The sequence below is a fragment of the Solanum pennellii genome, chromosome 7 (genome assembly GCF_001406875.1).
Source record: "Solanum pennellii chromosome 7, SPENNV200".
Taxonomy (NCBI): Eukaryota; Viridiplantae; Streptophyta; class Magnoliopsida; order Solanales; family Solanaceae; genus Solanum; species Solanum pennellii.
The window spans coordinates 4,638,223-4,653,151 of record NC_028643.1 but is presented as its reverse complement, the minus strand read 5'-3'; the positions used below and the strand labels follow the sequence as shown (position 1 = coordinate 4,653,151).

At 30.5% G+C, this 14,929-nt stretch overlaps 1 protein-coding gene and 1 non-coding gene across 2 annotated transcripts in view; both read left to right on the top strand.

Moving 5' to 3' along the window:
- TRNAF-GAA lies at positions 1-73 on the top strand. Its single transcript has one exon. It is a non-coding gene; the product is annotated as a tRNA-Phe (tRNA).
- A 7,790-nt stretch (positions 74-7,863) lies between these two features.
- LOC107026512 (U3 small nucleolar RNA-associated protein 25) overlaps positions 7,864-14,929 on the top strand; it is a 23,186-nt gene continuing 16,120 nt past the window's right edge. Inside the window, exons 1-7 of the mRNA XM_015227504.2 lie at positions 7,864-8,025; positions 8,098-8,202; positions 8,401-8,536; positions 8,857-8,945; positions 10,960-11,149; positions 12,442-12,577; positions 13,942-14,065. Of these exons, the coding sequence (XP_015082990.1) occupies positions 7,992-8,025; positions 8,098-8,202; positions 8,401-8,536; positions 8,857-8,945; positions 10,960-11,149; positions 12,442-12,577; positions 13,942-14,065 (814 nt within the window). The 5' untranslated portion in view covers positions 7,864-7,991. The remainder of the gene's footprint in view (positions 8,026-8,097; positions 8,203-8,400; positions 8,537-8,856; positions 8,946-10,959; positions 11,150-12,441; positions 12,578-13,941; positions 14,066-14,929) is intronic.

Below are 14,929 nucleotides of genomic sequence, written 5' to 3'. Positions count from 1 at the left end.
GCGGGGATAGCTCAGTTGGGAGAGCGTCAGACTGAAGATCTGAAGGTCACGTGTTCGATCCACGTTCACCGCATAAAAATAATTTTTTTTAAAAAAAAACATAATTGAAATTTTTGTAGGAGATATGGGACAGTTAGATGACTTCGTATTTTATTGAAATATTTCTACAATTTGGATAATGTTATTAATAGAAACAGCTCAAAATTTAATTGAGTTGCTTCAATATACTGACTTCAATATTAGTAATGAATCTAATGATACATATTGTGGTGCTTCACTGAGGAGATGATTTCTTTTTCTTTTTTTAATAATTACAAAATCATGCCGTTATAACGTTCAAAAGTATTTGGCTAAAGTTACTCACGATCGATATTTATATTAGTATATCCGATATCGTACATTTATATTGTGTAAATATTGGATATGAGTAATTTTTTCTTTGCATATATACGTGTAACCTAAGTTTCGGCCGCAGCCAGTATACATTTAGGGATTCATCCGAACCTCCTTCGGTGAAAAAGATGGGAATACTATTTTAATTTAGAAAACTTTTTTATGTATATATTGTAGAAGTCGAACCCCCTTCGATTAGTTTGTGTGTTTACTTCTTTAAATTTTGAACCCTGATTAAAATTTATAACTCTGACACTGACTAAATTAATCGTAAAAGGTTAACATCAATAATGTACTCGTAACTTTATAACATAATCATAAAGTTGGATGCAAAAAAGTTAATATCAAATTCAGTATTCTTGATGATGCACAAAATTTATATGTAAAATCAACAAAAAATTATAACATTATGACAAATAATAAGAACGAATCTATAATTATAAAAATATAAAGGAATAAATGATAATTAAGGATTAATCTCATAAATTTTATCACCAAAGAATGTGGTACAATCAAAGGGACTCTTCCTCTTTTAATCAGATGTCACAATTTCAAGTCTTGCTATGAAATTTTTTTTGACAGAAAGCACATTCTATAAATGAAAGTATTTTATATAGCGAAAATACATATTAGTCATATTTCAGTACAAATATCAAACATGTATCATTAAATTTTAAATTCTAAATTAAGTTCGTTTGTAGATAATTACAAGAAAGTTTGATAAAGGAAGCAAGTTGAGAGTGATGGCAAACTTGAATTGAAGTCAAAATAAATAACCAATAAAGAAATGAAACGATTGTATTCTATGGAAAAGTTAAGTGAATCCAAATAAAGTAAAACTCATACATTTCTGTTAAATTGTCAAAATCACTTGTCGATTGTCATGCCACCCAATGTTAATTTGTGGGGTAACCACTCTTTAAATGGTGTTTGCCTAGTTAGTTTGTTTATATATCCAATCAAATAATGGTTATATATAGCTAATAAGTCGTTATAGCTAATTAAAAGCCTAAAAAATATCATAACAAAATCATTAACAAACTTTTTTTTTTTTTTTGTGGTTGTAAATTCTTAAAAGGATTTGAACCAATACTTCATCAATCATCAATCATCCATCATCAATAATTGTGTGTCATGGTAAGATGATTAGTTTATTCCTCTTTAATAAAAAATATTGATACTTGTTAAAATATTAAGAATGGATTATTGTTTCAATACATGTTAGTGAGTCTACTCACAAGAATATTTAAATTAATCGAGCTTAATGGAATATCACCAATGATTAAAGAAAGAGGTTAAACAAATATAAAATAACATTATTTACGTCATCAAAACGCGTGTAAAATATTTTTTCACACAAAAATTGAGATTGTCTTCGGAAGGGGTCATTAATACCACTTTAAACAATTTCAGGTGTGTAATAGGTCATCACGATATTTTAACCGTGTAACTGACTTTTCAAGACAAATTCGAAAGGAAATCTATGTCTTTTCCCTTCCGTCTTTAATAAAAAATATTGATACGTGTTAAAATATTAAGAATGGATTATTGTTTCAATAATGTTAGTGAGCCTACTCACATGAATATTTAAATTAATCGAGCTCAATGGAATATCACCAGTAAATGATTAAAGAAAATAAAAAATATATTTCATTAGTACAAAAAATATAAGAAGGATAAATATTAATGTGATCAACCTCCTTTTAATGCAATGGTTAAAACCCCATAATAATTAATAGGAAAATTTTCAAAAATATAGATCCCACTTAAAATATTATGTTACGTTGTCATGTTTTTTAATTTATATGATGTTATATTTTAGAAAAGATATTATTATATATAATGAGTTATTTTCTACTAAAAATAAATATTTTTCTCATCACGAATATGTGTGAAGTTTATACTATAAAACATGTTTTATCTCTTTCATTGCCCAACGAAGCATCTCATGATGAACAAATGCATGGTTTAAAGAAAACTTTCTAACTTTTTCGTATGAAAATATTACTATCTTTATTTCTCATCGTTTCAATCAAAATACTTATGAAAATAACCACTAAACATTTTTAGAGGAAAAATAATGATGTTTAAATAGTGCATGTATAAAGTACATATAACAGTGTATACAAAGCTGTGGTTTATTTATACACGAATATGAACTAAAGTAGGTGATTACAAATTCAAATATGAGTTAAAACATATAAATATTTCTCCTTGTAAATGTAAATCTTAATTTTCCCTAAATAAAATTACAATACACTCATTCAAATATAACAGTTCCTTAATTAATTTAACTATTTCAAAACCAGTAATTATCTTTCCAAGTGGACATATTTAATTATGTTCAGCTATTATGTTGCTTTCATGCATAGACTGGCAAAGAGTAGTTAGATAGTAATAATAAAGTGTATCAAGACACATATTAAAGTTAATTGTCACACACACACACAATATATATATATATATATATATATATATATATATATATACACTTAGATATATAATATATAACTTAATTTGGCGTTAGCTAATAACTATGACCTTTAACTTTCAATATGCACAAATAGATACTTAAATTTGTATAAAATTGAATAATTAAACACATTCATCCTACATAGCACCCTACGACAATTTTATGTGCTACGGCGTCCTACGTATATTATGTCATGTAGGACACGTATGTTTACTTGTTTAATTTTATACAAATTTAAGTGATTATTTATATACGCTCAAAGTTAGAGAACATAATTATCTGCAAAAATCAAATTAAAGATCATCTTTATATATATACCGATTAACTTTTAACTGCAATCTCATACAAATTAATTAAAGATCACAACCCAACCTGTATGTACATTATGGATAATTATTTGTTTTTGCTTTGATGCAACTTGCCATTTATTACCAGTTATAATTGAAACTTTAGATTGGTGTGACATCCTTCTCATCTTTATTTTCATGAACCTTATAATCGTACATGTGTCAAACATTTAAGTACTTTATCAAAGAGAAGAATTTTGATAAAGTCTTGCGTCATTTACTTCAATATGTTTAATATGTGACCGGTTCATTTTTAAATTCGATTAAAAATACATAGCTTAAACTTTTAAATTATATAATCATCACTTAATTTTTGTTTCATTTTTTGAAAAGAAGGTAATTTAATTTAAACCTTAGAGATATTTGAATTAAGAATAAAAATATGAGTTTCAAATTATTTTTCAAATAATACGTTAGATATCTCTAAAAAAGCACAAATACAATTACTAGTGGAGTTTGAAATTTTTTTTTTAGGCTAAAGAATATATTGTTTTTAAACGGATTTAAAATTAATTTTCCTTCATATATTTAGTGCTTAATGATTTCAGTAACTTAACTAGTGAATTAATTTTATGCCATGGCTAAGTTTGAGTATAGAATTTTTCGTTCCTTTCAAAAAATGAAACTATTGGCCATTTGTTCAATAATTTTGGAACACATAATTATTATAATTTTGAGTATAAATTTGTTTAATCGCGTAATTTTCTTTAATTATTATAATTGATCTTTCAAATTATGTACAAGTTTGGACCTTGAGCCTTGATTGAAAAACTTGTGTTTGACTTAAAAGACATCGGGCCTCAAACTTTTAAATAAAAATTAGGCAAATCACATAGTATAAGAGAGAAATTACTTTCTATCCCTACTATTTCATTAATTACTAAAAATTCCTTTTTTTAGTGTTTTTTGGATGCATAATATTGTAGGCGGATACTTTAATTAATAACGGCTGATACTTAAATTATTAAGTTGTTGTTATCAGTTTAAGCATTAAATAAGGGATTAAAAACAGAAATTAATTGATCCCACAAATCACGCATACGTTTCTTCCTTCAACCAATCAGGTATAAACCTCTAACTGAATTATAATTTTTAAATTTCAAAATGTGAAATCTTCTTCCTGTTCTTCGAAAAAACATTCAAAGTTTGATTCAAACAATTTTGGAACGCAATTTTGTGAAGATTCGAAATGAATATTTTGATCTTGTTAAGGCATTTTGGATCATGGGAAAGTGATGTTAGATACGAGCGATACAGAAGTGATGTGATATGGTTGGAGAAAATATTTCATTCGTAAATCTTATTTCAACAATTGCAGCTGAATTGAATATTGATGAATTGAAAAATTAACATCGAGATCAGATACATTGTTGAAGGTAATTTGTCTCCATTATGTATTCGAAATGATATGGGGGTGAAACTGTACATAGAAATGAAAAAACATAAGGTAGGATTCGGAATGTATTCACTATGCATTGATACATCGGATAAAAGTGATGAAGAGATACAAAATTTTGATGCAATAACCGGTGAAATTGTGCGTATTGAAGGTGAAAAAGGAACGCGAACATGTACTTTCTTCCCGAAAGATTCTTGATGCTTGCTTTTTAGAAGTACTTTTCTGAATCATGTCTAATAATTCTCAAATTGAATGCTTTATGAAGTACTTTTAGGTTACTATTTTATGATATGATAAATGAAAAATGTTATGTTTTCAATTCTGGTTATATTTTTTTATTCTTAATCTTTGATAAAGTTAGAATTGTATACATTATTGTGTGTATGATACTTAATTGTTTATAAATTTTGTATTGGATAGAATAATAGCATCAATAGTTATGATGTGTGCCAAAATTAAAAGAGACGACAAAAAAGGTATCATTTGAAGCAACGATATATCATATACATAATATTCTTTTTCTAAATTTTGTATCTACTAATAATAAAGTATCGGATATTCTGCAATTGAAAAAAATGATGTTGATACTTAATATAAATAATAAGCTTTAATTTGATACATAAAAATGTAAAACTGTATTTGATACATAATTCTAACTATTATAAATCAGTTAAATTGATACTTAATAGAAACAATAAGCTTTAATATGATAGATAAAAATGTAAAATTGTACTTGATACATAATTCTAACTACAGATTATAAATCAGTCAAATTGATACTTAATAGAAACAATAAGCCAAATGATGAAACATTATGTTGTTTACCTTGAAAGGTAAATAAGTAATTTTGAAAGATTCAATGGTTTCATTACCAGATAAGAAATTGTCTTGCCATCTTGATACAAAACAATGTTTCGAACGTCACGAAAAGAAAGAAAAAGAACTCAAGTGATAGTGATAAGCCAACTACGAGCATAAACCGCTGTGGACGTTATAGACAAGAAAGTCACAACACGCGATTTTGTACTTTCTTACCCAAAGAAAAGTGATACATTTTTTTTAGAAAAAATACATTCAACTTTCAATATAGTGAAGTGTTACTGTTAAATATTAATAAATAGAAATTTGTTCAACTTTGTGTACATTTCTGCTGGAAAATGATTTAGTCACACTATTAAACTATTAAATTTTATAAATCTGGTAAAATATTTATATAATATATATATTTTTTGTTTAAATAATAATGTATATGATACATCTTGGTTGTGAACGGCCATATTTACTGTAACTTTATGTTAAGTATCACATATAAAAGTAAAGATAAAATAATATATTTGATACATTAATTTATGTAATTGGTACATGTTGAAATATACATTGTCGTGGTTAGATATAAAGTGTATCTTAAACTTAATAAACAACCTCTTGAATGATAAAATTGTGTGATACTTAAATTTATAAAACTTATTTGTATCAGATAATTTTTAAAGTATCTTATTTTGTATTGTATACCACAAGCACTATTATAACCAAAAAATAAAGAAAAATATACATACTGAGATCAAAATTAAAATACATCAAAATTTAAATTTAAAATAACAAAAATTTTAGAGAAATAACCATTTATCCAGAAATCAACCTCCTAAGATTGTTAGTCCTAGATCATTTTCTTCAAAGATAACACACCACATAGTAGATGAACAATTCTATCCTTTTTTTGGGGTTCTTCCACATTCGCTTTAAATATTGAAGTTTCATCCTTCTTCGATTTCGTCTTCTAATTATTATCATTCTTCATTGTTAATGGATCCTACAAGATTTTGGATCTATTTTCAACCCAATATCATCATCGTCGGAGTCATAATGAGTTGATTAGATCTATTTTCATGAAAATTTTCATCATTAAAACAAAATACACAAGGTAAAAAAGATAGAGCAGAATTCATATGCATAATAAAATTGTAAATTAAAAACATTATTTTTTTAAAAAAAACGAAATCTGAAGAACTAAAAATGAAAAATTGATGAAGAAATAACTCTACCTCTTTAGGAATTTGAAAGGGATAATGCCCAAGTACCCCCTCAACCTATGCCCGAAATCTCAGAGACACACTTATACTATACTAAGGTCCTATTACCCCCCTGAACTTATTTTATTAATAATTTTTTACCCCTTTTTAGCTTACGTGGCACTATCTTGTGGGCCCAACGATGGTTGACTTTTTTTTTCGAACTAGTGCCACGTAGGCTAAAAAGGGGTAGAAAATTACATATAAAATAAGTTCAGGGGGGTAATAGGACCTTAGTATAGTATAAGTGTGTCTCTGGAATTTCGGGCATAGGTTGAGGGGGTACTTGGGTATTTTCCCAATTTGAAATTGATGAACTTGAGAGAAAACAAAATTGAAATTAAAAATTGAGTGATTGATGTAACTGTTGATATATGAGAGTGATTTTAGGCGTAAAAATAGGAACAAAAACGTTGAATTGAAAGTGATGTAAATAATGTATCTGGAAAATAAGAGAAAAAGATGAAAAGAGAGATTTTTGAAATATTTTTAGATGGTAAGAAGTTTTAGAAATTATGGAAAAAAAGATTGTGTAGTTAGATAATTTTTCCTTTCTTCCTGAAAATCAACCCAAAATATTTGGAGAAGTTTGGCTAACTTTTTTGTTTGTACAAATTTTAAAATGATTGTGTATATTTTGGGTATACATTTATTATTAATTAGCGTGATATATACGTGCAAAACACGTACACTTAATTAATATTACTTTTAAAGCATGAATATTCTTATAAATGTTGATTGAACTTTTCACTATTACAATAGATAAAATTGTCATTTATTATTTTTCTAAAAGAATTATCATTTATTTATTATAGTAATATTAAAATTAATTAAAGTTATAGCTAGTAAATGTTTGTGAATTTCTAGTATTTTAGTGCTTAAAAATTGGCTATAATTTTTCTTCTTAAATCATTACTTGTTTGTTCTAAAAGGTCCTAACTTTTATGACTTTAAAACTAATAATTTTTATCTTATATAAATTTTATTTAAATTATGAAAAAACAAAATAAGTAAATAAAATAATTTACTACTTAAAAAAACAGAGGTTCATATTTTTTTTAAAATAAAATATTAATTTCTTTAAATGAAATTCTTATCATCTTAATGTACATAAACATTTATTTTAATGATAATTGCTATTGCAAATATTTGAACACATATAATGGTAAATCCGGTTCAGAAAAACCGACCGAGCCCCTATTTTGCCGGTTTATCAACGTACGGACCGAGCGCCTCAAAACCCCTCTTTTCTTCCTCCCTTAAACCCTTGAAAGCTTCACTTGTTAGCTCTGCCATTGAATTACAGCAGAATGGGCGGCAATCAACGATTTGGAAGAAAACGAGGTTAGTTAACTTTCAATCTCAGTTTCTTCTACTACGTTTTCTTTTTTTGTTGCGTAATTTCTTCGTGTAAAGGTATGAAGAGAAGACCAGAACAAAATTCTTCTAAAAAGTATCAGAATGTGAAGAAGAATCGTCGAAATAGCAGAGAACAGAAGCTCAATCGAAGTCCATCTCCAGGTAACTCATTCAAATTATAAACACTGTAACTTTTTAAATATTTTTTTAAAAAAGTTGAGAAAATATAGTGAAGGAACAGTTTGGGTTAATAGTAGATGATAAAAAAGACTGATTTTTATTAACTTTGTGGTATGTTATTTGAGGTTATTTACTCAGAGTTCTGAATTTTAGTTTTTTTGGTGGGTTGATACTTGATAGATGATTCAGCAGAAGAAAATTCGGAGATAGATTCAGAGGAAGAAATGGAAGCACAAAAGAAAAAAGAAGAAGAAGAAGAAGAAGTTGTTAATTATAAGGAGCCAACTATGTATGATAGTTTGTTGGAGTCATTGAGGTAAAGGAAAGTTGTTACTTTTTAGAAGTATTCTTTTCCTTGCTTATGTGTTATCAAATACTTGTGATGATTTCTTAAAGTGTCAACTGTAGCTTTGTTTTGTTGAAGAAAACGGAAAAGTTTTGTTTAATTTTTTGTATTTGGTTTTTCTTTCATGTTGAACTATTGTGCTCTATAATTTTAAATTAAAGCAAAGTCGACATCTTTGGTACTGAAACAGAATAAGAAAACAAAATCCATCTCTTCTCATGTCATTTTGAAACCATGGAGCTTCTTATATTATATCATGATAGTGGTTTGTGAACTGTGTCCGATTATAGGACAAAACAAGAAGAATATAACTCGGAATCAGAAGAAAGTGGAGATGATGTTGAGCAAGCTCATGGTGCTTCCGATGATGACGATGAAGGTAGGAGCTTAAGGACTAGGGAGAATTTGGCATCTTACTCTTAAATGTTCTGGAAGTTATTACTTGATTTTTAGTTATAGAAAGTTATTGCTGGATGTTTCATGTTCTTTATTTGCTCTTATATTCCATAGTCTTTAGTTCCTTTAGATGGTTATTGCTGATTCTAAGTAGTTTAGGTCGAGAATGGGACTTCTAACACATACAAGTGAGGTTGGAAACTAAACTCTTTCAGAAATGTCAACGCTATAGCTGATCTTAACTTTTTCTGGAACATTAACTCTAGAACCAATCTCAAATTAGGTTGGACCTTTTGCTTCTTCTTAGTCAAGTTTATCATCCTCAGTAGATTAGGCATGATATTTGAACAGTGAAGACAATTAAGAGAGTCAAAGCTTGCGATATTTGACTGGGAAGAGTACCACTGCAGTTTCTGCGTCTTCAGCGTGCCATTAGTGAACTTAGGTTGCAGGCGCCAGCAAAACCTTCTACCCTTTCTTGTCAATTCATCTTAGTTTTTTCCAGCATAAGCTATAAAGTCGAGACTTATTAAGTAGGTGCCAGAATATTGATTCCAGATGGACCATCTGTATGGAGAGAGATGTTTTTATGTCAGCTGGTGTTCTTATGTTCTCAAAGAACAGGAGTATGTAAAATGTCTTGCTGCTAGCTCAATGCCTTAAGTATTCTTTCACCATCAAGGTAACACAAGAGATGGGGTACCCAACTCAATTTAGTCATGTCATTTTCTGCAGGTTTAGTATTTAGTTTTCTAGTCAAGAACGTCTTGCTGCTCCTGGATTTTGTCACTTGGTGTCAGTTGGGTTTATGAGTTACTGATATACCGATACATGCTAAATTTTATGTACATAGCTTGTATTTGCATGGATGATCTAATGGGATAAGTAAGATTTGGGAGTGTTTTTCTTGTCTAAAATAATTGTTTTATCTGTATAGAAAAGAAGTGTTTGTTATGAGTTTTTGTAGCTGTTTGGACAATATTTCAGTTAAAGTTGAAACAAAAGAGTATTTGAAGTTGATATTCGAAAAAAAAGGTGTTAGTAAGTTGAAGTTATGTTTGTCCGTGGATGCCACTTCGCCTTCGAATCATCAAATCAGTATTTTCAGTATCCCACTTGAAGTTCAAATGCTATCTGCAGGAGTTTGCAATTAATGAATGTATATATATCCTAACAGGGTCTAAACATGCATGGTGGAGCAATGAATTTCTCTTTTCTTCTTTTATGCTTTTGTATTCAGAAAGTAATCCTTCTTACTTGGTTAATTATTTATCTATTGATGAAAATGGGACAACTTCTAAGATTCATGAACTTCATGTTACTCACTGCACTAAATAAAAGTAAGCAATAGAGAATGAATCGTATATTATATTTGCAAAGAAAGTCCTTCTAATTCCTTAAACCGCTCTCACTAATATTGGCAAAAGTACTTATAAATTGATTGCCAAACACAAACTCAAATATTTTTCAAAAGACACTTAACAAAAAGAAATACTTCTTTTAAAAACAAAATTTATTTGAAAATTTGGCGACTGATCGGAGTCCTTATAAACATTCATAATATTCACGACACGTTAGTAGAGTCCAAGAAAATCTTCCAACAATGAATACTGAAATCTTGCTCTGGAGATCTCATGTTTCTATTATGTGGACCAAAGGTCATAGGAATATTAACTTTACCTTATGAAGTGCTATGTGCAGTATTAATATGGGAAGTAATGATAAAGAAACCCCCCCCCCCCCCCAAAAAAAAAAAAAATCCCATTCTGTCTTTTTGCCTTCAAACTTACTTTTCTGAGCTTAAAAAAGGGAGACAATAATTAACATAAGCTGGAGCTATATCTCGTGGTTTGTTATATATGAATTTGGGAACATTTTTTTTCTTTTGAGGTGAAACTTTATTTCGGACTGCTGCATATGTCTGTTAATAACAGTAGCGTTTACTTATTAGTCTGTCCTTTTTTTCTCCCCCTTATAATTTTGTGTTATGGAAATAGGCAGTGATAGTGAGTCTTCTAGACTTAGCGAACCTGGTGCTAGTCAACATGGAGGTGGTCTGGGAAACCCTGTGGGACGGATTGGAGGTACTGATACTGATGACGATGATTCAGAGGCTTCTGGTTCAGATGGAGAACAAGAATTGAGAGTAAATGGTCAACCGACAAGAGGGGCTTGTGCAAGCACGAGGTCCTACTAGTTTTAATTGAGTTTGTTTCCTTTTGTTTATTTTCCCTTCATGTTCCTATATTTGTGTTGGTTCACTTGTTTATGTCTCATGATTGTGTTGGATTATGTTCTTGGTATAATGCCATGTCTTGTCCTCTTCGGACAAATCAAAGTTCTTGTCGCCAGAGGCTCATTTAAGGCACGCTTAAGCCCTGAAGCTCAAAAAAATTTAGGGAAGGCGCTTCACCTCGCTTAAGTTGAGCTTAGGTGGGGTAAGCTGCTAAGGTTTGCTCCTCATTGCCCATGAGTTCTACTTGAATCAATTGGTATTGAATGATAAAATGACCGGCGAAGAGATATACTAATTGTTAAGGAAAACATATGGATGAATTTTTAACATATTTTTTGCATGACATATATATGTAACTGGGATGAATCTGGTAATCCCGGTATCATTCTAGCAGACATGTTTATTGAGGAAGGCTGGAGTTTTCAGTTTTGGAGCAATCTTCTTGAAAGAGAAATGCATGAAATTGATTTATTCCTTCAGAAGATGCAAAAAGTTTCTTTCACACAAAGGGAAGGAAGATAAACTAATCTGGAAGGCTGAAGCAGTAATGGGATTTTTTCAGCTATTTCACATTATACTGGAAATGCCCTTGGAAGATGATATGGAAGACTGCAATGCTGATCAAAGTTGCATGCTTTGGCGGTCAGTGTCTTGTGACGTATGAGACAATAGTGGTTGGATATTATGTACAAGATGTTAACTCTGTGGAGCATTAATGTCCATATTTATTTTTACATTTTCATTCCAAGTTTACTTGGCAGATCTGTTCCAGGTTTTTGGTTGTCTTTGATAGAGTGGGTTATCCCTGGGAAGTTCAGAGAAGTTCTTGAATGCTGGGAATCAGCTTACCTAGGTGGTATATTGAAGAAAATGTGGAGATCAATTTCTATATTCATGACTTAGACTATTTGAAAAGAAAGGAGCAAAAGATGTGTCGAAAACACTATGGAGCAAATCCGGGTTATAAAATATAACTGCCTGTATCACTTGTATTTCTGGAAGGATGGAATACCATCTTTAATTTACATGATGTGTTAGACTTGCTATAACATTTAGGATTTTGGTGTAATCAAGTTTAGCTTCCTTTTTTTCCCTTTCTTTTCCCAGTTTCAAGTATCAGCTTCATACTGTTTTCTTTAATAAAATCTTAGCTCATCAAAAACAGTTTGATGGTTGAGGAAAGATTTTGGTAGTCAGAAGTTATGAAAATTGTTAATCTACCATGTTCTTTCCGTGCATGCAGCTCATTTCACTCTCATTTGGATCACAAGTTATCCAAAGAAAAGGTTGACGAGCTAGAGAAAAAGAAATGGACTTACAAATGGGTGGTAGCCATGTCAAATTACAAGTGGAGGGGGACAGGCAAGTGTTTTCTGAAGGTAGCTGTCTTGTTTGCTATGGCTATGTTATTCTATTATAGATTGCTTCATAGTGCTCAAACCCTTCTCCACGTTTGGTTGTTGTAGATCTTCATTCATCCCTTCTCTTGGGCAGAAGGTCTATTACGCTATGTTCATGTAATATCAGTCCGGTAAATAGTTATATTGATCTGTGATATGTTTTAATCCACATTGTTGCAGAACTTTTGATGACCATATTGTTGCAAAATTGCCAGCTGCATTGCTGGAGCAACATATATCTTTGCTAGACCTAATGTTCAATTTAGGGGCAAATTTGGGCAACAAATCTATAGAGTATTTTGTTGTCCAAATTGTTTGAAAGTTGTATCTTGCTTAAACATCTTCTAGGATTTATTAGTGTATTTCTCAAAGGAACAGAAAATAGTGCATGGTCAGTGAAGTGCTGTTGCCGGTGTCTGGTAACTCCCACCCAATGATCGAGATTCCACTTGCTTCTGGGTTTCTTTAGGATTGTGGATCAATTATCATATTAAATCTGGTTATTTTTAAGGGGAAATTTTAAAAATATACGTCCTACATAAAATATTTCGCAATATAGCCAATATATAATATTATATAACATTTTGCAATATTATAATACCTGAGGGAAAGCATTACACACAATGTGTCAACCTTGTATAAAAGTGTATAAATAATATATAAAAGGTGTTTATACACAAATATGAATTACACCGGGAATAGTGTTGTATACTATTTTATATTGGATTATGTGGCGTAAATATTGTCTCCCAGTAAACGTAAAGCATAATTTTCCCTTTTTTAAATTGTTCATCTTGCATTTGGCTTTCTGGTAGATACTTGTCAATTCCAGTTATTTTTGTTTTCAAGCTTCAAACTTGCAGGTGCAGTGATACTTATTGCAATGTGTCTGGATACTCTGCAGTTCGTTTTGAAATCTTTCCTTTTTAATATCCACTTGTGGGATTATACTCTGTATTATGTGTTGTAAACTTGCGTATGGGTGTGCACGTTTGTGTGTTTATTTTTTTGTGATAAACAGCTTAAGTCTGTAAAGGATACCAACAGTCAAGAGCTCTCTTTTTCTAAAACGTTGCTCCCTATGTGCATTGAGTTACACGTGTACCATGTTTTTTGATGCTTAATGAATGAGTTTAGGTCAACATGTCGAATTGCCTCGGTTAATCTATTTTAAGGTTCACGGAGGAATGCCTTCTGCTTGCATTGCTGAATAGAGGCAAACCTTGCAATACCTAGCTGGACTGCTCTTTGCTATATCAATGGATTCACCTATTAAAAATTTATGCATTGCTTTTCCAAAGTGATCTTCCCATACAATTACAAGTTCTATTGCTTCCTTGCAGGAGCTAGACAGCTTCTTGTTTAATGGCTTGAAGCCAACACTACACAAGCATTGGTTGAGTATATATGAGAAGTCTGGCGGGGCAGATTTTGATTCATCAAAGCAGAGATTATTTTTCTCCATATGTAAGTAAAGGCCTTCAAGTTTGTTTTGGTCATTTATTGGTGTTTTACTTATCAAATGTTTGTTGCCTGTGGTGTGTGATAGATGGATAGAACGATGTGCCTGTTTCTTAGTTATTTTGCAACAACTTGTGCAAGATATTTCAGTTACAGTCAGACCCTTAGAGTTGTAGATCATTAGTGTGACACCAGAACCTGGTGTTTTTTCAGTTTGTCAATCAAATTTTCATGTCACTTATTTCCTGATGTTCTATGTGGTTCTGCGTTGATACTTGTGGTTTTACTAATAGCACTATCTATTCTTATCTGAAGTAGTGTTTACTACTAGATGGGTTTTGGTGAAGTTAAAGTAGAAAAAATGAATTTGAGTTAACCTTGTGGAAAAATTGGAGAAGAAAGAGATTACTAATGGTAGAGAGATGTCGTAGCTCTAAGGCTGCATTATTAGCTACTATCTCTTTTTGTGGTGAAATTACTTTTGGAGTTGTTCTATATGTATGTATTTGATTTTGTAAAATCTTGTCATAAACTAAAATTCTTCCAAGTGAAATTTTTTTCATACATGTAAGGGCATAGGAAAGAGCAAACAAAAAGCAAATATAAAATTGAAGAAAATTGATGGTGGATGTCCACGTTGTGGCCTTAGAGACCTGGCCTTGTTATTCCAATGACCACATAAGTTATTATTTTCTTACCCAAAAAAAGAAGAAATCGGTGTAGGATAGGGAATGGGAGGTGGCTCGGCGGAGGATTTCCAAATTGTTAAATTCGAGTCTTCACAACAAACCTTGGTGTGAGCCCATCTTCTGCCGTTTTTTTGGGCAAAGTTTACCAAATGGGCCTAGGATGGTTCTAACACCATAACCC